Source organism: Rhinatrema bivittatum, chromosome 8 (assembly GCF_901001135.1).
Source record: "Rhinatrema bivittatum chromosome 8, aRhiBiv1.1, whole genome shotgun sequence".
NCBI lineage: Eukaryota > Metazoa > Chordata > Amphibia > Gymnophiona > Rhinatrematidae > Rhinatrema > Rhinatrema bivittatum.
In genome coordinates, this window is record NC_042622.1 from 181,789,038 (window position 1) to 181,815,182 (window position 26,145).

The following is a 26,145-nucleotide window of genomic DNA, read 5'->3' on the forward strand; positions in this document are numbered from 1 at the left end:
CTGAAGCTGCTGCCAGCAGAGCAGAGTTTGATGGCCTCCGGTCAGCTGGGTCCGTGCATGCTAAGGCAACACTCGCTCTGGTTTTGAAGCACACGGCCAGTGAGGGTAAGCCCAGGAGACAGAGCGGGTAATGCAGCCACGCAGACGGCGTGGTTTTATCCACAGGCACGCTGCCCGCTCACAAGGCCACTCCGCTACAGTCAGCGGTTGTGCTATCTGGAACTTCAGCCAAAAAAGAAAAAAAAGATTCCTACTGAATACCATTAATTAAAAAACTGGCACCATCCCTCCTGTCGCCCTTTTCTTAGGCGGCTATCCTTTTGATTGGGATGATACAGAAGGCGAGATGCTGCTTTCTGTCCGGTAATTATTCTGTGCCTGGCTGAGACAAAGCCCAAGCCAGTCTCTGAATTATCATTCTCTGCCTTTTGAAGTGTGATAATCCCCCTACAATTATCATTTTGCTGCACTCAATTATCAGACTTCATATGCCACACTTTTTTTTTTTTGTTTTTAATAATTTCAACTTTTCAGTACAAAAGAAAACGACCTGAAAGCTTTCATTTGTTCTATTCGCTGGCTCCAGTCATTTAATTCTTTTGACCGGCTTTACCGGCAGGCTCCAACCTTTTTTTCCCTGATCCGGTCCAGGTTTTTACCCCACTGCTTGCATGGGCTTGGGCCACCAAAAGGCAAGCGGGGGAGGGAGGGGAGCAGGTAAAACCTGAATTGGGAGAAAAGAACGGGAACCCAATAGTATCCCTAAGATGTTGCACTACACTTGTGCCCTTCCCAGTCACCACTTTGATTTTTCTATTGGTTTCCCAAGGTATGTGGGCCAACAAAAAAGAACCAAAAATCATGCAGAAATTATTATAGTCTGCTCATCACTGGTCTCTCAATGAGCTCTGCTGGAGATTGATCTCGAAATACTTCTGGAGACCTGCTGTGTTTGCAGCCCACTCGGCTGCCCTCCATGGATTCTCAGCTGCAGGGTATCTGTGCCATGGAGTTACAGAGAGCAAGGGGCTGAAAATACAAATACGTTAAAAAAAAATAAAAAAAAGAATTAAGAATCCCCCAAAGAACCAGGCCAGTCAATGCCAGCCAGGAAAACCTTACCAGATCCCAGCCAAGTGCAAACTGCAACCGCTGAAAATCTAGTGACTTCAGCAAAATACAGCACAGGTGCAGGAGACTGCAAAGGATGGTCCAAAATCTCGATTTAATCACCTACACTCTCTTGCATCATAAACCTCTGTCCCGCTGCTAAGACAAAGCACATTTTTGAGTTCTACAGTATTTTACACTTTGTAGGCCTTGTACTAGCTTTCGGCGGCATGGAGGAACTAGGGTTCAAATCCCACTTCTCTTTCCATTTCCGGGGCTCAAACAGAGCCCTATTTACTAAGCATTTTTTCCCATAGATGCAGAATGGAAGAAAATCTTTAGTTAAAAAAAAAAGGCCCCTTAGATTGCCAGTCCTCTAGGGCCGGGGAAGTAGCTACTAAACCTGAATGCAACTCACCTTGAAGTACCAATGAAAAGGCATGAGCTAAATCTTAAAAAAAAAAAATTAAATTAAATTAAAAAAAATTTAAAATACCTACACAAAGCCTCTCTCAAACGAGCAGGCTAATTTTTTTTTTTTTTAAAAGACTCCGCATACCCGGTGCAGCATGCAGTTGGAAAGTGTGCAGGGCGAGAAGCTAAGCAAGGTTGTGCCGCTGGGACTTAGAGAGGACTGCAGAGATCACAAGGCAAAAAGGCAGAGGATGTTTACCCCAAACTCAGGAGCCTGCCGAGGCAAGGCAGCCACTGGAAAAAGAGGAGAGACATCTGAAGTTTTGATGGTGCGTGTGGCCTAACCAGAAGAGGCATTTTTGGGGCGGACAGGAATCGTCCGTATAATCAGTGTGCTGTAGGAGGTGAGTGGGGTAATCAGAAAGAACAACTGAGGAACTGGAAGGTATTTAAAAGAAGAATAGAGGGATCACAAGTCTCAGAGGGGACAGAAAACTGGAGGAGACCCTGTGAATCTTCACCCCCCTCTCAGAAAAAGACTGGAACAATTTTTTCATGCAGAGAAAGTGACTGTAGCAAGATGTTTTGTTGCCAGTAGTTACACCTGCTGTGTCTCTGCAGACCCTGCTCGATCTCTGGCCATGTCCCTATCCCGTGTCCTCACCACCACCACCACTGCACTCTGCATCTGTCCCACACATTCTCAAACTCCCTTACCGGGATGAGGATAAAGCCAGAGACACAGCCACCCTCTCCCTATCTACAATTCTTGCAAGCGTTATCAGTGTAGCATTACCCACATGGTGCCAGGTCAGGACCACTCCTGGAGATACTGAGCCGCTGCTTCTCTGGACTTGTGGTTTCAATTACTGTAAAAGGAGGACCACTACAAGTCCAAGCATGCAAAAGGACTGAGCTCAGCCTGTCCCCTTAAAACTGGAGCCATCTGACAGCCATCTGTTTTTTGACTCATAGTGGGCTGATATAACTTGATCGTGACAATACATTATAAAAGTTGTTACATTGCAATGCACAAATATTGATTGTAATTCTCCTCACTGCATCCTGTCCTACTGATGTCCTTAACGGCATTAAGTTGCTTGTAGCACACTCTTTACCTGTTCAAGTTTACTCCATATCTGTAGATTGCCCTACACGGAGAGATGTATCGTGAGAAGACACAGCAAAGATCATCTCGTGTCAGCCTGGATTCTTCTCATCTCTCTGAGTAATCTGTTTTTTTATTATTATTATTTATTTTGCTTAGATGGCCAATTATTTCTGTGGAACATCCCATTTACAGCAGCTGTGGCCCGTTGAGCGCACGACAGATTAAATTCTGGGTGCTCATATTCCTGCAGCCCTGCTGCGGAGTAGGTTGATGGAATCCCCTGAAATCTTGCTATTGTAGTAACAAGGGTCTTTTGATTTGCAAAAAAACCCAAAAAACCTTCTCTGCCTATGTTTTGTTCATTGATCATGAAGGCAAAATAAAGCCAATCTGATCAAAGCCGCAAAAAATAAATAAATTTGGCCAGGTTTCACCCAGATGTTCTATTACACTGTTCCTGGCTTGTGTGGAAGAGCCATCTGTAGGGAAGCTGCCAATAGACTGGATGACAAATATGTTTAATCTGTGATTCTTTCCCTATTATGTTCACCTGAAATTGACTCCTTAAAGAATGAGGTCTCAAAAACCTGATTTAAGGAAGAAAAGACAATAAAGCTGGCAGGTTTGAAGATCAGGCCCTTGAGAACTGCAAGCACATGGCAGCTCAGCGCAGGAAGGGTTGGTGTTTATACCAGTAGGGTTTTCCAACTGGTAGCTTGGGAAAGCAGAGTTGCTTACTTGTAACATGTATTCTCACAGGACAGCAGGATGTTAGTCCTCACATATGGGTGACATCACAGGATGGAGCCCAATTATGGAACACTTTTGTCAAAGTTTCCTGAACTTTGACTGGCACCTACTGGGCATGCCCAGCATGGCACTAACCCTGCATCCAGCAGGGGTCGTCCCCCCCTTCAGTCTCTTGTATAGAAAGAAGTATGTGCGAAAAATAAAACAACAAATCACAAGCGAACCCAACTCCGCGGGGTGGCAGGCTGGTTTCGTGAGGACTAACATCCTGCTGTCCTGTGAGAACACCTGTTACAGGTAAGCAACTCTGCTTTCTCACAGGACAAGCAGGATGGTAGTCCTCACATATGAATGAGTAGCGAGCTGAGGATGCCCGAGCAATGCACCAAATGCACCCAAAGGCGTGCAACAGGCACAACAACAGGGGTGGATTTGGGTAGGAGGGCATCCTGAAAACCCTGGTAGGATATTGGGTAGTTAAGCTGAGAATAAGTTTCGTAGGATAGACTGGCCAAAAAATGGAATCTTGCCTGCCAGCCTTATCCAAGCAATAATGGGCTGCGAAGGTATGGAGAGAGCTCCAGGTCGCAGCCTTACATATATCAACAAGTGGCACCGAACGAAGGTGTGCCACTGAGGCTGCCACGGCCCTAACAGAGTGTGCTTTCACACGGTCTTGTAGCGGAATGCCTGCTTGCTGGTAGCAAAAGGAGATGCAGTCCGCTAACCTGGAGGAAAGGGTCTGTTTTCCCACTGGATTTCCCAATTTGATGTTATCGAAAGAAACAAATAATTGAGTGGACTTCCTGTGGGCTGACGTGCGCTCCAGATAAAATGCCAGGGCACATTTGCAGTCCAGGGAATGTAGAGCCTTTTTCTCCTGGGTTTGAATGGGGCCTTGGAAAGAAAGTAGGTAAGATGATGGATTGATTAAGATACTACCTTTGGTAAAAACTTTGGGTGTGTACGGAGGACCACTCTGTCATGTAGAATTTTAGTGTAAGGCGGGTAGGTGACTAATGCCTGTAACTCACTAACTCTGCGAGCGGATGTTATAGCGAGAAGAAAAATTACTTTCCAGGTGAGATAGCAGAGATCACAGGAGTGGACAGGCTCAAACGGAGGTTTCTTGAGCCGCCCTAAGACCACGTTAAGGTCCCATGCGGAGGCCGGAGGGTGCAATGGAGGTTTCAGGTGGAGCAAACCTCTCATGAAGCGTGTGACTAAGGGCTGTGTCGAAATAGAGCCATCTCCTACTCTGTGGTGGAAAGTGGCTATCAAACTGACATGCACTCTTATAGAGTAAGTTTTCAGGCCTGATTCTGACAGATGCCAGAGATAGTCCAGAAACTTCGCAGTGGGTTTATGGACATGAACGTGCACCAGACCATAAACCTTTTCCACTTAGAACGATAACAGCGTCTCGTGGAAGGCTTTCGTGAAGCTACCAGAACTCGGGATACCGACTCCGAAAGGTTACAGGGTTGGAGTATTAACCTTTCAACATCCAGGCCATCAGGGATAGGGCCTGGAGGTTGGAGTGGCGAAGGCACCCGTCGTTCTGAGTTATCAGAAGCGGATCTTCTCCTAGAGGGATGCGCTGGCAAACTGATAGGTCCCGGAGGATTGGGAACCAGACCTGGCGTGGCAAGTGAGGGGCTATCAGAATCATTAAGCCCTTGCTCTTTCACGAGAGTCTTCAATATGAGTGGAAGTGGAGGGTACGCGTAGAGGAGACCGCTGGACCACGAGAGGGGGAAAGCGTCCCTCGGCTGTGAGTGGTGGTTGCGAGTGAGGGAGCAGAAGTTCTCTACTTTACGGTTGTGGATGGATGCAAAGAGGTCTCTTTGTGGATACCCCAAACGTTGGAAGATTGTGTCCGCTACCTTGGTGTTGAGAAACCATTCGTGCTGATGGAAGGTTAGACTCAACCTGTCCGCTAGAACATTGTCCACGTCCGCCAAGTAGGTTGCTCTGAGGTACATCGGGTGGGAAAGAACCCACACCCATATCTGTGCAGCTTCCTGACACAAAAGGTAAGAGCCCGTTCCCCCTTGCTTGTTGATGTACCACATCGCCACCTGGTTGTCGGTCTGAATCAGGATGGCCTTGTTTGAGAGGCAATCCTGAAAGACTCTGAGGGCAATTGTGATCGCTCGAAGCTTCAGGAAATTTATCTGATGTTTGGCTTCCTCTGGAGACCAAGTTCCCTGAGTCTGGAGGCCATCCACATGAGCACCCCAACCTAGGTTGGAAGTGTCTGTTGTCAGGATAATTTGAGATTCTGGAATTTGAAAGGGAAGGCCTTGAAGAAGATTGGAGAGCCGCATCGACCAGGCCAGCGACATGCGGAGCTGCTTGGTAACGTGGAAAATCCAGGACATCGAATGATAAGCCTGAACCCACTGGGACTTCAGAGTTCATTGCATGACTCATGGCGAGGCATGCCATTGGAGCGACATGTACAGAGGATGCCATGTGACCCAGCAAAATGAGGAAATGACGAACTGTCGTGTAATCTTGATCCTGGAGACAGAGAGCTAGGGACATGAGAGTACGAGCTCGATCCTGAGGGAGGAATGCTTTCGCCTGCATGGTGTCCAGGTCGGCTCCTACGAAGGATAGGGCTTGAGATGGAACTAGGCTGGACTTGGGATTGTTGATCAGAAACCCGAGAGACAGCAATGTATGTAGAGATAGACGTAAGGAGGCTAGTGCGTCCTTTTGAGTTGGAGCCCTTATCAGCCAATCGTCGAGATAACGGTAGACATGGACGCCCTGACACCTCAGGTAGGCCATGACCACTACAAGGCTCTTGGTAAAGACTCGAGGTGCGGATGCTAGGCCGAAGGGCAGTACCTGGTACTGGAAGTGCCGGGGGCTGACTAGGAATCAAAGGAATTTGGGGTGAGACGGAGTGATCGAGATGTGTGTGTACGCGTCTTGAAGATCCAGAGAGCAAAGCCAATCTTCTCTTTGCAGAAGAGGAAGTAGAGAGCCCAAGGTTACCATCCTTAACTTTTCCATCTGTAGATACTTGTTTAAGGCACACAGGTCAAGGATTGGACGAATGCCTCCTGACTTTTTTGGAATGAGGAAATACCGGGAATAGAACCCCTGTTCCTGCTGGGAGACAGGCACCGGTTCTCTCGCCCGGGATTTCAGGAGGGTTGAAACCTCCTCCTTCAGAAGAGAGGAGTGGTCGGATGATCCCCATGTCGGCCGAGGTGGTGAGTCTGCTGGTACAGACAGGAAGTTGAGATGTAACCTTGAGTCAGTACAGCAAGTACCCACTGATCTGAAGTGATCGTGTGCCATATGTTGGTGAAGTGGCACAACCGACCGCCGACAGGTACAGACGGTAGAGGAGGTTGGCTTATACTCTCCAGTGAGGAGTCAAAATCCAGCAGCTGGCCCGGTGGAGGAGCTGCCTGAGTTTTCTGAGGCCTGGATTGTCTGGCCTGACCTTTCTGGTAAGGTCTGAAGGGGCGACCTCAAGTAGCAGGAGGATAATATCTCCGTGGCTTGAAGGACGGCCGCTTAGTCTCTCTTCAGAATGTCCTTTTAGAGGTGGACGGAAAATCAGAAGGCACAGACGAAAGCTGGCGTAGTGTCTCGTGGTGGTCTTTGAGCTGTGCTACAGTCTCCTGGATTTTGTCCCCAAAGAGATTATCTCCAGCGCAGGGCAGGTCAGCCAACCGGCCCTGTACTTCTGGTCTTAAGTCAGAGGACTTCAGCCAGGCCAATCTTCGTGCACTAATCCCCGCTGCGGACACCCTAGAAGCAATGTCAAAAATGTCATAGGCAGCGCGGACCTCATACTTGCCAGCATCTAGACCCTTCTGAGCCAGGGTATTGAGTTGCTCCTGAAGCTGGTCAGGTAAAGACTCAGAAAATTCTTGGATCTTTTAAATAGGTCCCTGTTATACTGGGTCATGTATAATTGGTAGGAAGCAATGCGAGAAATAAGCATTGAGCCATGGAAAACACGACGGCCAAATGCATCCAGGGACCTCTGTTCTTTCCCTGGAGGTATGGAAGAATGAGGCTTAGAATGTAGTGCTTTTTTCTGGGCTGATTCTACAACCACAGAATGGTGATCCAGTTGTGGTTTTTGGAAACCAGGGGCTGTCTGTACCAGGTAGGTGGGCGTCTGTTTTTAGATTCACCGGTGGTACAGATCCTGGATGCTCCCAATTCCTCTTCAACAAGTCCAGGAGGACTTCATGAATGGGTATGGACATGATCTCCTTGGGTGCATCTATGAATTGGAGCACTTCCAGCATCTTGTGTCTGGAGTCCTCTTCCGTCTGAAGTTGGAATGGTATAGCTTCAGACATTTCCTTTATAAAATTAATAAAGGACAGGTCCTCTGGAGGAGAACAGGGAGATGGCTCTGAGATCATCAGAATCCTGGGAAGAATCATCAGACAAGGATCTTAAGGCTGATCACCTGCTCCCTTAGGATCTCCAGAGGGAAGTAATGGTGCTATTCCTGAAGGATCAGGTCTAGGCACCAATGGCATCGGAGGAGGCACTGACGGCATCGATGGAGGCACCGATTGAGGACGATGCGGTATCGATGGTATCAGTGACATTGATGGGCGAGTCGGTGGCAAGATCCTAGACGGCCCGGGCATAGGTTCTGGCCTTGGTGCTTCATCATCGTCCGATGACAAAGGAATCGGGGTGGAAGGCGTTGGACATACCGGTATCCTCGGTTCTACCGGTGGAAGAGCACGATCAACGGATCCAGCCTGCCGAGTAGCAGTGCGAGCGTCGTGGGAATCGGTGCCGGCGCCGATGGAGGCTGGAAGCCCTGCATGCCTTTCCGATGGCCTCTTGGATCATTCAATCCAATTCCTCGTGGAAGCCTGGGGCGTGGAACCCCAGCTCCAGAGTAGGAGGCAGCACTGGAGTAACCGGATGGTCCACCGGTGAAAGTGGAGTTGCGGTTCCCAGCACCAGTGAAGGTGGGGGGGGAACGCCTCAGTGACCCAGTCGCAGAGGAGGATGGGGCCTTCTCTGGATGGGATTTCTTTGTCGGTGGCTCTGTTGACGCCAATGCCGAGGGCTTGCCTCGATCAGCGGACTGAGCCTTTTGATGACGGTGTCGACGTTTTTCACGATGTTCTCCTCGGTCCTTCTCCGGAGCCGAAGAGGAAGAAATTGATGCCTTCGGAGTAGATGGTGCCGGGTGGACAGCACTGGTGTCTAGCTGCTGGCGAGAAGTTGATGGCACCGGCTCAGACGATGTTGAAGCGCTCGATTGAGTCGGTGGTTTTGCCTGAAAAAGAAACTCCATCTTCTCTGAGCGGGCCTTACGGCCCTTCGGTGTCATTTGGGCACATTTGGCACAAGTTAAGAAGTCGTGGTCCAACTCCAAACACAACACACAGACCCTATGCAGGTCTGTGATGGACATTGTCCAAGGACTATCGGGGCACCAACGGAAACCAGATGCCATGGCTTTGACAAAAATTTAGCCCCGAAGGGAAAACTCTATGGGAATCAACCGCAAATGAGGGTAAAGCCTTACCTTATGACCGCGGACTATGGAATCGATAGGGGGACCCCTATGGGGTAGAATTTTTTTGAAATTTTAGAAATAAGTTCCGTGAGGAAAATTCCTGTCAGGAATCTCTAGAGAGCTCCTTAACCTGCGTGGCTACTGCTGTGCGAAAAAAGAGAGACTAAAGGGGGACCCCCTGCTGGATGCACGGTTAGTGCCATGCTGGGCATGCCCAGTAGGTGCCAGTCAAATTCTAGAAACTTTGACAAAAGTGTTCCATGATTGGGCTCCATCCTGATGTCACCCATATGTGAGGACTACCATCCTGCTTGTCCTGTGAGAAGCACAAAATCATCCTTCTTGATATATTTGAAAAACATATTTGAAGCTCGTCCTCTCTGTCTCACAACTGTAAGATTACGTCATTTCCTACACGTTATTTTATCAGATGTATCCAGACACTGTCCTTCCTACTCCCATTCCTGGTGCATAAATTCTTTTTCCCACATCTGTACCGATGTCGGGACGCTTTCGCAGAGGGAAATTAAAAGTGAAAGGTTCGAAGAATGCCAATAGGCTGTCAGACGGCGAATCACTCTACTAGATGAATCAGTCGCTGAGGGCCAGGCAGGTGAAAATGCAAGACTCGCCACCAGCAGCTCAGAACCCCCCTCCTCCCCCAGAAGCTACCAAAAACATAACGTCTTTTCTTTGTTTTCCACAATAAGCTAGCCATGTGAAACCTAAAACAACCATATTTGGTGTGGTGCCATTCCCTCATCCTTTGAAAGCTTCCATGTATTCTAGGAGATAGGCATATGTTGTCAGGCCATCCCAGAAGTGGCCGTATAAATGTGCTGGGTGTTGGGCTCCTGCTGTATACATTGACTTTTCTCTTCTTTACAGAATACAATATGAGCTGTGAGCCCCTAGATGTGCACGGACCTGCTGCAAGTCCCACGAAGAGAAATACACAGCGCGTCCAGCAACAGCCAACCCTATAAATCGAGACAGACGACAAAGACTGGGCAACACTAGAACTCTCTCAAAATTTTCCATTCCTTCCTCCTGCAAGTCAAGAAAACATCCTTCCGGTAACACGTGGCCTGCAAGCATTATTGGTCGGAGTTATAGGATACTAGCGGACACCTGACAGAGAAGGCCCTAATATTTAAACTGTTCAGAAAAAGACAACAACTGAGGACTGCTCCCAATCTTCCATGGTTTCTTGTTCTCATGACCTTTGATCTCCTCCTCTATGAGGGGTATCCAACTGAAGGGCAGATCAATACAAAATTAAAACAAAAGTAAAGGATGTTGAATCAGACGTTGGAGGGGGAAACCATCACTGGGCCCAATTAGGCCAGTTCTGTTTCTGGGGGCATCAAGTACTCCTATGCGCTCACTCCGGGAAACACAGGGAGCTGAGCTGCACTAAAACAGATCAACGTTCCTAGATGTCCCTGGTCTGCAAACTGCCCTGCTCGGCCCAGTTAAAAGCACTCGTGGTCTTCCGTAGGGGCCCCATCTACGGAAGACCCAAGCAGTGAGGCAGCACTGCCCAGGGGGCACTCTGCTTTCCCCCCCTCTCGACCACCTGCACCAAAGAGAAGACAGTAAGTGGCTGCAGCGCTTTTAGTGCACGTACTCGATGCTAAGTGTTCAAAGAGGAACTGCTGTGCTTCCTTCCCTTTTAAACTTAGCATCAATACATGCGCTAAAATAGTGCCCGCAAACTTGACAGGTACGTGAGCTATTTCAAAAATTGCACCCCCATATGTTGGAAAGATCACACTTCAATCCCACTCACATTCTCACCAGGGATTCTAGGCCGATGTAATCAACATCTTTTCCATTGCCACTTTTTTGTTTTTAAATACCAAGGTATGTCCTGTACACCTCTCACATATTCTACTTTAACAGATTAAATTCAGTACAGAAGCCAGAGGTCAACTGGGGTCTTTGCATTGCACCAGGAAATAAATTTGTCAGAACTGGATGGGCCCGAGGGGGTCTGCTGTCAGACATTTTTGAACCAGCCACTTCTAAGCTGCTATCTATACGCATACACATGCATGGGATTCATGGCTTCAGGGAGCACACGAGTGACACCAAAAGTATACATCATTCTCCAGAAAAGCATTACTTGTGGGAGACAAGTCAGCAGTTTCCGCTTTCTACGTGAGCAAAGCAGGTATGAATGCATGACTCCCTGAGCTGCGCGTTCCTTTCATGGTGCACATGTAATGTACAGAGGGGCAAGTCTCCAGGGAACCGACAAGGCAGGAAGGAGAGAGACAGACACAGTTGCTGTGATAGTTATATGTAAGCATAGAGGTACAGGCTTTCAAAAAAAAAAAAAAAAAAAAATAGCCGCCTCCTCTGAAATACAGGAATTTCCAATGTAAAAAAGGTATCATTGTGTATTGTTCACCCAGTCTGAGCAGCGATGGCTAAAGGTCATTCTTATCGTCTTTGTTCCACAGGTCTAAATGGAAGGCCTGAGACGGAACTGAACTTTTCATTTCCGTAATGCTACACTTCCCACTGCCTCTTTGCAGCATCCTGAAGGCTGTCCTCTACGGATTTCTCCCCCCCCCCCCCCAAAAAAAAACCTGTGGGCATGGCATGGGTTCAGCGCCACCTTGACATGCCCTTAATATTCAGTTAGCAGCAGTGGATGGGCCATACCACCGAACAATGTAACGCCTTCTGCTCCAGGCTTGAGAGTACCTGCCCAGCTTGGGTGCCCCACGGTGCCTCGCCACGTCTAGATCAACAAAACTGATGGCGTGGCGCTCTCAATGTGAGAGCTAAGAGAATTTTTAGCAAATGTTGGTAATGTGCTCAATTTTCAGTGTGGTGGGGGCAGAGCTTGAACAGGGAATGAGTGATCTCCTTCCTATACTATAAATGCCTGTGTGTGGTCAGGAGTTACATTTCAAACAGGACTGGAACCCATGAACAGCTTCTGCAGACAGAGGCAGCAGCACCACCCAACAGCCAACGGAAGAGCTCACCCTACTGGCCCAGCAGCAGAAGCATGGCCATCTTTCCTCAGCTGTAGTTCTAAAGCCCACCATCAGAGGGAGCTCTTTGACCTCTGCCTGACAAAACACAGGTCCTTAGGTACTGTTCATGGTTACAGAGTAGTGGGGTGGACAACCCAAGTCTTGAAGAGCCACAAATAAGTCTAGTTTTCAAGATGTCCACAATGAATAGGCAAAAAATACATTTGTATGCGCTGGGTCTCCAATTTATATAAATCTCATGAATATTCATGAGATATATTTGCACACAGTGGAGACAGTGAGTGGAAATGTATCTTATGCCTATTCATTGTGGATATCTTGAAAACCAGACTTATTTGTGGCTCTTCAAGACTTGTTGGGAATGCCTCCAGGACAGGGTTGGGAACCTCTGTACAGAAGGAGGCCCCATTCTCTTCTGAAGTATTCAAGCGATGTTACCACCTTTATTGTGAAAGCTTTTATTAAAGCAAACTGCAGGTTCACCACCTGTTTTTTTTTCCCTTTCTTTGCAAAATGCAAACAAGGCTCTATTCACAGATGCATGGGAAAGCCATGAATGATACAACCACATGCAGAAGTGTAAGCATGCATCCCTGATTCTCGTCATGCTTCAGCCACAGATCACAGGGAGAGGGAGGGGCAAGACAAGGCTCTCTTGAACCCGGCAGTTCTGAAGTTTTAGTTGGAAAAGAGGAGCTGGCTAGAAAGGACTCCCCCCACCGTTGCTACTCCTACATAGCGTGACCTCAGTGGTCCATGTCTTGGGGGAGAAGGTAAAGCACTCTTGCATGAACTCCCACTGCTTGCGGGGGGGGGAGATGCAGTCCTGTAATTAGAAGTCGTGTCTCTGCATGCAGCTGGGGGGCGGGGGGTGGAGAGTAAAACCAGAGAGTAAAACCAGGAGTGGCTCAGCTTGTCCCCAGTGGACACAGAGCTCTACGGTGAGCCAACCCACACAGCACATCTGACCAGGCCGCCCTAAACATCTTCAGCACCCCGCCTTGCTCCCACCCCTCGTCCAAGCGACTTAGGTTTCCAGGATAGCCAGCATGAGCATGCATGAGTTATATTTCCATACACTGAAGACCCAGCATGTGCACGTTTATCTTGTGCATATTCATGGTGGCTATCCTGGAAACCAAACTATCTGTAGGGTGACCTTGCAACAGACCATTCATGTGCAAGAACAGGTCCTTAGGGATGTAGTTACCAAAGGTTTTATTTAATGGGAGGGTTACTGGAACCCATTATTTGGTATAAAAATTTCCAATCGGGATAAAAGTGGTGTGGGGAGGAGGGGGGGGGAGTGGGTGGGGGAGAAAAGAATAAAGAAACGGCAAACTAAGACAGCAGCACACAGCTCGTCCATTGTAAACCGTTTATTTTTCTGCCTCAGTTACAGGAAAAAAAAAAGTCATTTAAAAAAAAAAAAAACAGCACACAAACTATTTACAAAATGAAGAGAATTAATTCACAATGGCTAATTTTTTTTTTCATAATCATGCAGACGAGGGACAGGTTCACAAAAGCAAAGAAAGTCACAGAAAAAAAAAATAAAAATAAAAAAAAGTCATACAGGTTAAAAGGCGCTGCCTACAAGAGACATCTGGAGCAGCCCAATAATTACATCAAAGCAACTTTCATGGAATGAGCAGCTGAGCCGTGGATGCAAACAAAGGTACAAGTGGATGAACAGAGAAAACAGTCAGTGCATTACAGATTCACTGCAAGCAAGGCAGGGCACTTCTCACAAACTTACAACATTCGGGGGGGTAGGGGAATGAGTGGTAATGAAAAATAAAATAGGCAGCCGCTGGGCTCAAATAGTGTGAATTTCACTGCAGAGCTCCGAGCGCTGCTGTGTCGCTCGACATAGGAGCGGCAGCCACAGGCTGCATGAACTGGAAGCGGTTAGTACAAGCACCACCAGTGGGAGCTCAGGCTGTCCTTGATGCTAGGTTTTCTTTTTCGTTGCCAATTTCTTCCTGCTCTTTTTGGGTTACCAGCTCACACGGACCCCTTCTTTCTGGAGGCGGCTAGGGTAATAGGAGCCTTTACGCGTGGCTAACACCTCCTTCTGGCTCAGCCATGGCAGTGTTGGCTCTACAACTTGGCCCCCCCCATCTGGAACGAGATGCAGCCATACAGCAGGGTGGCAACTGCTGCGCACTGGCGGAGACCCCCCCCTTCCCTACAGGCTCCGACAGCCGGCCCAAGAAAGAGAGGCTGGGCTTGGGACTATCAGCCCAGGTCTTCCGCTCAACCATCAGGACCTAGCACTTTGCCATAAACGACACTAATTCCAAAGCACACAGAATAAGGGGTGTAAGCCACATCCTATCAATCCAAAATGTTGCTGCTAAATTATGGAGATGTTATTTTATTTTATTTTTAATTCGTTAAGCAGCTGCTTCTACAGTACCCATCAACCAGGCAGCAGTCATGCAGGACACAGGAGATTTAACCATGGATGGTGGGGGCAGGGAGTAGGCTCAGACATTCCTCAATCAAAAAGATGATGGCACTATCACTGGATTAAGAGTCTCTGCCTTCTCCGAAGCAATGCGCATCTTTTGCAGATGAGTTACTGAGGGATCCACCCAAAACAGTGTGTGTGGGGGGGGGGGAATCAAGACAATACAATTTTGCTATTCATTTCCAAGGAAGAGGGATGGCCCAGTTCAAGACCTCACATTTATCCCTTATCGTAAGTTTGAGAAAAGCATCATGGTTGCCCCGCTAGTCCACCTGAATGAGTAGAAACACGGATCAGACAAGCAAGCTGTAGGCGACCCCTTTTTACTAGTCCACCTGCAATTGGGTTTTGAGAGCTCTGCTGGCCCCATGGCTCTGGAAAGCTAGTCACAGATTTACTGAATCAGTCCAATAACAAGATCTCAGCTACAGCTTGGTGGTTTGAACTATATTCCTAAGCTTTTTTTTTTTTTTACCCATTTGAAATTGAGCTGTGCAACGAAAACCCCCCAAGCCCAATCATATCATATTTTAAAAGAAATTTTGATGAATGGTATAAAGTTTGTGAGAAGCTTTCTGCTTTTATTTATTTATTTTTTTAAATCAAGATGCTTTAATTCTCCTGCCCCTTGCAAGGTTACAGTCTGTACGGGCTTTTAAAACAAGCAAACGGAAAAAAAATAATAATAATAATTACTCATTTAAAACAGAGAAGCACAAATGCAAAACAGAGGCAATGAGACAGGCCAATGAAAATCTGTGCTGAGTGTCGAAAACCTGCCGATTTCCATCAGATTTGCAAAATCCGCAGACGCTGCTGGGAAGGAATGGCTCTGGAACATTACAGGGCTCCCAGTGCTTATTCACACTGTGAAAGCCTCAAGTCAGTTTCCAGTGGATACTCGAAAAATAAACAAACATCTAAGCAGCGTCCGGTAGAATTAAAGCACGGCTTAAGCAAAGATCTTTAGTGTGTGTGAGTGTGGGGGGGGAGGGGGGAATAGCTGAACGAACATTTTGTATATATGCCATCACAGGAGAATGTTTTTTTTTTGGGGGGGGGGGGGGGGGGCTAGTGGTGGCCTCGACAAAAGTTTTATTTGGAAAACAATGTCCAGCCATCTCAAAGTCTGCTTTCCAGAGGACGAGCAAGGGATAAAGAAGCGAGTCGCTGGTCATCCTTGCAAACCACACAGCGGTCGATATTCTACCTGGCACCGCACAGTCCGTTAACAAACGTTTAAGAACCCCCCCCCCAAAAAAAAAGTCCTGAGCCAGGTGAATGCTGACCCTGTGGCTATTCCAGGCTCCTGCAGAGAGCCCTGGGGAATGAGTTAAAAAATAAAACTAGGGCACTGTCTCTTGAAGCTGGACTGGTGCCAATTGCACCACACTTGTCCCCTGCTGCATCATCTGGTCCTAACCCCTTCCCTGTGACCTGCCTCCAAATATTGTCTGGCTGTAATGCGCTCCACCCCCATGCTTCACCTCACCAAACTACAACTGAGCAGTTAAAAGAACATGGCCTTTCCCTCCCTCCCACAAGCGTGCTGCAGTCCCGCTGCCAGAAATGTATCAGCAGACCATTCACCCTAGAGGTCGCTGCACCGACACCCCCGGATGCCCCCGAGTTCATCTGTAAAGCACACGGGGGGTGTGGGGGGGGGGGTCACGTTTAGCTAGAAGGCACCAGGGGGGGGGAAAAAACCCAACCGGCATAATGATTCATTTTAACGATACAGACAAGCCTCCTTTCCTTCAGGCAACTGTGCATGGCCCAGACCCCAGCGCAGGGGCGAGAGAAAAAATTGTGCGTTTGCTGGCCCCAGTGTGGTGCCCCGCGGCCCGACCCAATAAGATCAGCAGGGATCGCTACACACAGATTTCCATGAGCCTCAGCAATTGGGTGTGCCTTTCCCAAAAGGGAAATTTATTTTTTTTTTAAAAAGACACCAGTAGGTTAGAGAGTTCCATCGCAAGTCAGCCAAGATGAAGGGAGAGAGTTACAGGGACAGTGAAATTATTAAGAGCGCCCAGACTCTGTCTCTCTCGCTCCCTGTCTCTCTCTTTCTCACTCTCGCTCTGTCTGTCTCATTAGCACTGCCGAAAACCCTGGTTAATTTGTTACGGGACCTTTAAGGGCTAGTTGATAAAAATAATGTCTTGTGATATCGGCAAATAGTCTGCAAAGTGAAATAAGAAAAGAAATTAATAGATTAAACTGAAAAGATAAGTCCAAGAAATCAAAAAGAAGCTAAAAATAAAACAGAAATGGCGTGTGCGTGAGGAGGGGCAGGGGGGGCTAATAAATAAGAAAGAAAAAAAAAAAAAAAAAGCTAACGTGATTATATACTGAATCGTCCAAGCCCTGAGATCAGACAGAACAGACACCAAAGCAATTAGAGCTCACCCAGCGTTTTCAGCCAAGAATATTCACCCATTCCGCTGACAAAACAGCAGCTGGGTAAATGGTTACCTAAAGGAATTTGTAAGTTGTAAGAAACAGCCACCTAGATTGTAATAAGAATTCAAAAAAATCCAAGCTGCTGGAGTTCAGCGCCCTGGACCAGTAGCCCACATTTCTTAGGCACAAACTACAGGTGTCCAACAAATCAAAAGATGGTCTTAAACAAGGGAAAAAAAAAAAAAGGATGTATTTATTTATTATTGCCTGCCAATTTCACCCCGCCCATTCCCTCTGGTTGAGAGGTCCGGAGCACGATTCCCCTCCTGGCACCCGCCACAGGTTTGGCCTATGCATGGTGGCTGAGATTCCCTCCCCACCCCCCCTCCTCAGGGGGTTGCGATCATGGCCTCTGCAGCAGTCCCAGCCCCAGCCGGCCCGAGGAGGAGCCGGGAGCAGGATATGAACCCAGGCCCCTCCCAGCCCAGCGCCACCGCTGCTGGACCGCCGGGACATAATCAGGTGTCTTTGATCCCAAATACTGACATGTGAAACAAGTGAGTAAACTCGGCACACACTGAAGAAACATTTATTTATTTACATTTCTGTGTACGTGGCTTTCGGCTCATGTCTGCCAAACTCACCGGTTAAAAGCAGACAAAGGAGGGAAAACACGGTTTTACTGTACGCCGCTTAACGGCACAGGAAAAATGGAATGTAGCTTTCCATCTGAGATTTTCTTAGGTACGAGGCTCAGGCGGCATGCAATACTGAAGGCTCTACACCTGATATCTGGCATCGCCCCAGCTCCACGCATCCTCTGTGAGTGCCCCACACTCTGCACATAATTATATATTAACTCTCCTGGTGACCGGTGGCCGCAGCTACAAAATAACCTGCTTCCCTTCCCATACTCTCAGCCTGTGAACAAAGTCTCACATTTTGCTTTCAGAAATTAGCGCCTACCCAAAGGTAGGCGCTAATTTCTACCGGCACCGGGAAAGTGAACAGAAAAGCAGTAAAAACTGCTTTTCTGTGCACCCTCCATGGTGATATTAAGTCGAAGGTCTCGAAAGTTAAAAAAAGTAAAAAAATTTGAAAAATAAAAATTTGAAATAGGCCTGTGGCTTGAAAACCGGACGCTCAATTTTGCCGGCGTCCGGTTTACGAACCCGTGGCTGTCAGCGGGCTCGAGAACAGACGCCGGGCAAAATTTGAGCGTCGGCTGTCAAACCCGCCGACAGCCGCCGCTCCTGTCAAAAAAAGAGGCGCTAGGGACGCGCTAGTGTCCCTAGCGCCTCTTTTTACCGCCGGCCCTAATTTAAATAAATGAATATCGCGTGCACAGGAGAACGGGCGCTTGCCCGCTCTCCCGCGATTTTTTACTGTATCGGCCTGCAAGTGAACAGAGGAGAGAGCTCAGAGCCCCAGGCAGGCCACCGGGAAGCATCATTTACACAGGGCGACCTGGTGCAGAGGGGGCAGGAGGTGAAAGGAGTCCTAGGCATCAGACTTTGCCAATGCGTCACCCTTCCCCTGCAGTATTACTGACCTTCTAGAGAGAAGGAACATGAAGGTGCTCAGTGACAAAAAAAAAATGAACGCTCGCTAGGTGTCACCTGGAACTACAACACAACCCAAAACCTCGCTACCCGCTTTCCTCGCTGTCCCACCTGTACCCAATGTGAGTTGGTGGGGAGGGTAAACGAGTGGAACAGGAAGTCATGTGAAAGGGGGGGGGGGGGGAAAAACTAGCGCTGCCATTACCCGACATGGCCAGAGTTTGCAAGCAGTGACCGCCTCTGGCATTTTACGGACTGGCAGTGGGCCCCCTATTCACCTCCAACCTGAATAGGTCATTGGTCCTTGCACAGGATGCCATCTATCCCCACAGAATTCTAACACCAACATTTTTTCAAAATTTCCTTTTAAAAGAGATCCAACTGTTAAACCATAATGTATGTGGTAATGAGTTGGCCAAGGCTGAGGTAAGTGCAAATATAAACACCGACCTCTTCTTTGCAAATATGTCTTGATGACCATGCCAACATAAGGTCCACGTCTTTCATGTAACCTCAGTAAACCACATCATAGTAACATAGCAAATAAAGACCAAAATGGGCCATCCAGTCTTCCCATCTTTAAGGGGAACCCTGCTTCTCCATTCCCTACCCAATTAGGCTTTTGGTAGCCAGTTAACACCTGCAAGTTCTGAGCAAACAGGACTCTGCGGGCCCCCAGGTGCTGCAGAGGTACAAAATGGAGTTTGCAGCTGCCCGATCAGATGATGTTCTCCTCATTACCCCAACAATGGAGAGCCCCTACCACCCTTCAGAAACTTGGCCTTTCCAGTTGATGACAAACGATTTATACATATTCCTCCACCATCAATCGTGCAAAACTGAACGACACTCTCTTAGCCAATGGCCCAGCCCCCTGCCATGTTTTTCAGCTGAAAAAAAAAAAAGTCTACTGTATAGTTTGACTAAGTCCATTTGATAAGGGAGCACACAACACCATACGAAGCCCAGGAGCTATGGAAATCATCTTTATAGAAAGGGCAAATTTACAACACACATAACATAACAAGCACAGCAGCTGTCAACGCCCATAGACTGCTTGATCCCCACCAAATGTGTCTGCCTACAGAAACCCTCATCAATCTCTGGTCCATCTCCCATCTTTTACCCTTATCACTATGCTATGTATTTTTCCCGCAGACGTGCTTGAATTCTGGCATGCTTTTTGGATGCTGATAGGTGAGAGTCCAGGTCACACTCCACCCTCTCCGTAAAGTAGTGCGCCCTCACACATAAGGAATCCAACATGTTACCACATATGGAAGGGCAGCGATAAAGGTCAACCAAAAGTTAGAAGGTGACATCTTTATATTGGACTATCAACACATTTCTTGTCTTGCTGCACTCTCTTCATCAGGTAAAAAAGAAATGTGCTCATTCGTGTCAGGAGCATACCTCTTGAAAGTCATGATATGTATTGTTAGTCCAATAAAAATACAGGTATTGCCTTATTATTTTTTTGATGACCTTAATTTCCATGTATTCAAGTGGACTAACATGGCAATCACACGGCTTTATATGAGGGCAGCGAACCACTAAAAGGCAAAAATTAAAAAGGCAAAATCTCATTTTTTAAATGAGGCTGAACTTGATCTAAATTGTTTTAGCAGAAATTTAACTTTGCTGCTAGGAATATACAAAAGCGACAAGATTTTCAGAAAGTAAAAAAAAAAATAAAAAAATTTTGCACTAATGAATCTTTCTATCCCTCCGGGGCCAATCAGGGAGCGGCAGGCAGAAAAGGAAGCAGCAAAGTTGAAGGGAACCCTGGATCCAGATTAAATTCAGCTGCCTGAAGGAACCACAGTGGCAAGAGCAGCGCTTCAGGAGTCAGTGTGAATGTAATCCAATTACTGACACAACAAAAATCATAGGCAAAAAATAAAATACAATTTCAAAACCGTTTCATTCTCTCCAGAAACAAAATCTTCCCCTCATCAGGCTACCTGCACAGAACAGCTCAATGCTTGGTATTAATACTCAAGACGGATGGCCTCAGCTCTACAAAATTTGGGAGATTTTCAAAATAAATTACGCACAGGTGCAAATCTAACCTGGCACTAACACAAATATGTACCTCTAGGCCATTCTGAATATCTATTTTTTTTTCCCCCTATCTGAGTAAACAGTGCTGCAGGCTGACTGCCTCGGTGTCTCCGACATATTTACAAGGCCTGGAACGTCTTCTGAATCAGTCAGTGCAGCCTGGCACCAGAAACCTCACTTGGGCATGGTCAGATCTCAATCCTTGCATCTAAACATAGGGAAGGGTAGGGCAATCTTCAAAGCGATTAGGCAGGGTACATAAGCAATATACCCGGGCAAACCTGCCTGCCTCAAGATTGCCCTCCTCGGTCTAACTATAAGCACGTGCCAGCTCCTTCAGCACATGCACTGTTAGCCAGACTGAGGGGCAAGAAATCGGATGAGGGAATCAACACGCCTAGAGTTGTTTTTTCAAGTCTACCCAACTGGATTTTCCAGCTATTTGCCTAATCAGATTCCAGGTGCAAACCTTGTAAGCAGATTTGATAGGGAAGCTACCTCTCCCTCCCCACCACCACCACCGTAGTTTCTCTTGGTGCAGCTACACGAGCGACTGTAAACGTGCCCCCGCAGTGACCAAGGCAGGATTTTATTGCAGAGGCCACCCTTCCGAATCTAGGCCAGTGGAGGAAGCAGATCCAAGACTCTCCAGACTTAAGCATTTATGCTGCCGCAGGCTATGCTAGCCCTCGTGGTACACTTACCAGCACCCTGAACTGGCGCAGGTCAAGCCCATAGTGTATGCAATTAAATGGGCAAAACGTTTCCTTCCTTTTTTTTGGGGGGGGAACAGAAAATTAAAGAGCTCCTCAAATAAAAGTAGAATTCACCAGTGTAGCAAAAAGAGATTCAACTAATGCTCAAGTGAGGCTCCAACTCCCAGCTCATGGTCGTGCTGGTCACAGTTCCTGGTGTCACATTCAATGTCACCTGTGACCCCCACAAAAGTGAAAACGAAACACCTCCACTTAATTAACGGATTAAACGTTTTGCCTTTTCCTACAAGTAGGCCCACGGCAAGCCCAAAGCATACTGGGGAGGGAAGGTCTTGCTGCACAGAAGTGCGTGGCATAAACGTTAACTCTGCCTGGAGACCCCGTACTCAAAGCGTGCTCTTGCTCATTCTCCCCAGTTTAAGAGTGAAAATGAGTGGCCGAAAGGAGCAGCAAGGGTTTCAGGGGCTGTTTCCAGCTGCAGTCCATGCAAAGTCTTCCCCCATCAAACTGTCCACGCAAACTAGCCTCACTAGCCCCGGTATAGCCCTTATACAGAGGCACAGTTGTCCCACCGTATGATCTACTTACGGCACCTAGGACATGGCCTGTTTTGCTTCTCTTTCCCTCCTCAGGATTATCGTGGAAGAAACTGGGGTTTGCCCTCCTGGCAAAGGGAACTCTCTCTCTCTCCTAACTGATTCTATGTGGCCCGTTCAGGCTGCAGCAGGGGCCAGCCTAGCAGCAAAAAAAATCATCCCATCCCACCCCGTGGCTCTGCCACACAACCACTCCTTGGTCAAACCTTGACAGGCCACTTAAATAGCGAAGGGGTCCAGGTACGCCAAGGCTGAACCCTGGGACCAGCTTAATTAACAGCTTGTCTAAGGGTGCAGGGTGAACCTTAGGCTGCCTCCTCTTAGCCCGCTGACTGTGGTGCCTACCGTCATGGCGCAGGCTTCCAAACACCCATCGCGAGAGAAATTCTCTAACCCTATGCGCCCACAAGTCCTGCAGCTGGAGGGATGCGGACAGCTTCCAGGAGAATCAGTGTGGCCTATGGACCCATAAATGATTGTAAGAACTACCAAAGGGACCAGTAGTGGTTCCTAACTCGGTTCTCAGGACCCTCCCCCTCCTCCCAAGTATTCGGGGTATCCCTGATAAAGAGGCATGAGATATACTTGCATATATTGCATTTAAGAACCCAACTGATGCATACAAATGTGTCTCCTGCGTATCAACTAGGGATGGTCCGAAGACAAGGCTGGTCAGGCAGGTTTAGAGGGCTAGTTTGGGAAACCGATGAGGCAAAAAAAAAATAAAAAGATTCAGTGAACAGAGAACACTAAAATGCAGACACACCGAGGCGGGAAAGAGAGACTGAAGATGTATCGACTGGGGACCTGGAGCACATCAGTCAGGGCAGCACTCCCAGAGCTGATCTAGGGCTTTGGGCCAGATGGACAAAGGACTTCTCCCCACAGACACAAAATGTGAAAAACCCCTTAGTACCTCCAGTCCCTTAATATACTCAAGAAGCAATGATCATTGATCTACTTATGCATATATACAGAACCAATTACTGTGGTACGTGCACCAAAATCTTTCAAATAAATATATATTTATTTATTTATTTTTAGAAAGAGGGCATTTTGACTTGTTACTTCAAGCTACAAACCCTCTTTTTCTGTTAAGACAGCTGTTAAATGAACCGCGTTCCTAGGTATTCTTTGAGAACAGGGTTTACATACCTGGAAACTGATAGCTGTAACTTGGAGCAAATCCCGGGTAGCCTCTGCCGTACGTTGCCACGAAGTTCGGGTAACCTTCAACACAGACAAGAGAGAAAAAAAAAGACATCAACTTGCATTGCCCAACTGGGTTTCTGCTAATAAACCTGGGCCCCTGAATGCCCCAGGAGCCAGCTCTCCAGAGATATACTGGCCCGTGTCACTTTTTCACATTGGAAATAAAATGTTTAATTAGGTAGGCTCAGGTGATATCCGGCCCTATCTGTATGCATGGGGTTATTTTTTTTCACACGCCTCCGAATTTTGCATAGTACAGGCTATAGTGAGGTAGAAGCTAAAAAAAAATTCTTAAAATGACTGAAAAGGCAGCACCAGCTTTTCTATACAGAATTAACATAGCTGCTGCATGCAAACATGGTAGCAATTTATTTGATTTCAAACTGGTAAACATCCATTCCATAGTAATAATCATAACCAAAAACAATAAAATATCTAATACACACAACAATAAGCAAGAAAATAAATAAAATTCAAGAAAATCACATAAAAATCATCAAAATATAGCAGCTAAAATCATGACTAGTGCTGCACAAACCGAAAAGATAAAATCCCAAGTCCATGAAACTGCTGCAGTTTGGGGAAACTCAGTTCCTACAGTTACGTGTTTGTTGTATTAAGAAGGAAAGTGAATGGTTGAACGGTTACAGGGCAAGCCAGGATAAGCCTTGAGATGCTAATTCGAATCCCTCCGCTGCTGGATTCTTATGACCTCGAACAGGTCACTTGATCTTTCTGTGCCTCAGTTTACACAGCTGTTACTGGATAATAGTGGCAATTAAAAAAAAGAAAAAGAAATGTTCATTTTCCCTGCGCCCTTCGGACAATCTGGATGCCAAACCGTCCACCCAGAGGTGGCTGCATTCTTGTTCCTGGCATGGCAATCTGAATGAATGGAATTACCGTATGTAATAAATGTAGATAAACACTGGAGAATCAACCAATAGCCCCCTTTCCCCCCCCCTGGAATCTCGAGGTTAAGGCTGTTCCCAGTATCCTAACCAGCCAACCTGGTTATTTAATGGACGGTCATTAGCCTGCAGCTGGGAGGGCTTGTATACACTACCCTGCTTAAACCAGGAGGGGGAAACTCCAGGTGCTTCGGACAAGCACGATACAGGTCTCCAGTGATATCTGCACAGCTTAGGTTGTATGAACTCCAACTGCTGGAGGGATTAAGGTGCTGGTAAAAGCCTCATCCCCCAAGACGGGAGGACAGCAGTTGAAACGTTATCAGCCTGGGAGCCAGCAAGGAGCCCTCAGTGACTGCGGATATTCTCTCTCCTCGTCAGCGGCGACTTGAACGTTTAAGCGCCGTGATGCAACAGGAGACTTCACAGGGTAAGAGAGAAGGGAACCGGCAGGGTGGGAGTCAGCAATGGAAGGGGAAGAATAGAGGAGGGGGGGGGGGGGGGTTCTGGACAGTGGGAGGAGGGCAAATGGAGTAGGATGGGCGAAAGAGGAGAATGGTGGGGGATCACCAGGTACCACAATCCTCCTGTCTAACCAAGTTGTACAGGTGCCTTACAAATCACGTGAATTACTTTCATTTCTGCGGTCCAGGTTTTTAGACTGCTAAAAGGCACCCACGAGAGGGGGAGGGGGGGAGGATACTTTGCACAAGAGAGAGAGAGAGAACATTTCAGGAGCTGCTTCTGTTGCAGGTTTGCCGCCAGGTGACAGCAGCCCAGCTCTTCTGCTTTTCCCAGGCAGGGAGGACGCTGGCTTCCCACTCGTCTCGCCCGTCTCCGTACGCCGGGAGATTTCTCTTCCGGCTGCTCCTATAAGCTTAATTAGGCACAGCTGGGCTCGTACCTGCGTAGGTATGACGCTGGCCTCCGGCTGTCATTAAACAGGCCCAGGTTAACAGCTGCAATGGCTCTCCAGTGGCTCCCATTGCTAGACATCTGAGCACGGTACATGGCAGAAGCAATCCAGCAGGGCTAGAGCTAGGGGCGGGAGCAGGGACCACCGACCTTGTTTGCTTAAAAGTAAAAAAAAAAAAAAAAAAAAGCACAGATCTGAGGAAGTGAAAAGGGAGAACAAACCCGGGCCTCTCCAAAACCTGTAAAGGTACTTCCTTTCTTTCCTCCCCATCTCTCACTGCAGAGACACAGGAAGGCAGAGAGGCCAAGGAGAGAGACAGAAAGAGATACAAAAAAAAAAAAATCGACTTTCACCAAGACAACAAGCAGAAGCTCTGTGGCCGCAGGTTCTAATCTGCCATCACAGACCATCCTCTAGGTCACGGCAGATGAAATCATAAATTTCTCATACAACATTACTTCAATTTTCCTCTTCATTAGCTGCTGTGATGCCCAGCTCTGCTCTAACGAGCCCGATCCTGCTGCGAGCGGAGAGACCGTCAGGCTGAATATCAATAGCTCATTAACACCGGGCCCATGCGGACGCTTCATCAAGCCAAATTACGGCCAGGACGACCTCTCCACCGCTGCCATTAGCCGCCATGCTCGCTCTGCAATGGGCGCCCGGCAATTTACTCGCTTCAGTTCTCCCAGCAAAGGATCAATCTCGCGGTAATTATCTCTTGTCACCAAACTAAAAATGAGGATTCTGAAGAGACGCCTCCACCCGCCACCCCCCCCCCTCCAACACTCGGCGATACCTGCCCCCCCCCCCTCCCAGTAACCCTGTGCCTGGCCGGGCACAGACTCGCAAACGCTTCCACGGCTCGGCGAGAAATCAGCTCGCTGCCCACTCTGGCCCCCAGCGCGGTGGCCTTCTGGTACAGCGTACGCGGGAGCTTATGCTCATTTAAAGAACCACCATCTACTGCTTAAATTGTTAAACTACATTTATCATCAGGAGTTCAGCTTGTCTAAAAGGTGTGTGTGTGTATGTGTGTGTGTGTGTGTGTGTGGCCAAACATCACTGCTAGGCATTGCACCAACAGCTCAGCCTTGGCTACTTTCCTCCTTCTCCTCAGTCCTTCACATCCGGCTCTCATCAGGGAGTCGTCATGCAAGGCCTCTCTGTCTCAGTCGTTCCTCCTCTGGCTCTGCTCTTGGAGTCATCAAGCATGGCCTTTCCTCTTTTCATTCGGCTCTCACTCAGGCAGCATCAGGCAAGGTCTTGCTCTTTTCTTCTTCCCATCTCATCCCCTCGGATTCTTTTTGGTGCTTATATGCGTGCAATGGAATTTATTGGATTCATATCCTGCATGTTA

General features: G+C 47.7%; 1 protein-coding gene across 6 annotated transcripts in view; it reads right to left on the reverse strand.

Moving 5' to 3' along the window:
* MSI2 (musashi RNA binding protein 2) overlaps positions 1-26,145 on the reverse strand; it is a 398,820-nt gene that overhangs the window by 94,090 nt on the left and 278,585 nt on the right. For 5 of the 6 annotated variants that reach the window (XM_029611878.1, XM_029611877.1, XM_029611875.1 and 2 more), the window contains exon 10: positions 22,902-22,976. In XM_029611878.1, the coding sequence (XP_029467738.1) occupies positions 22,902-22,976 (75 nt within the window). Of the gene's footprint in view, positions 1-14,836; positions 16,588-22,901; positions 22,977-26,145 lie in introns of those variants that run through there. The other variant, XM_029611880.1, reaches the window with a different exon arrangement.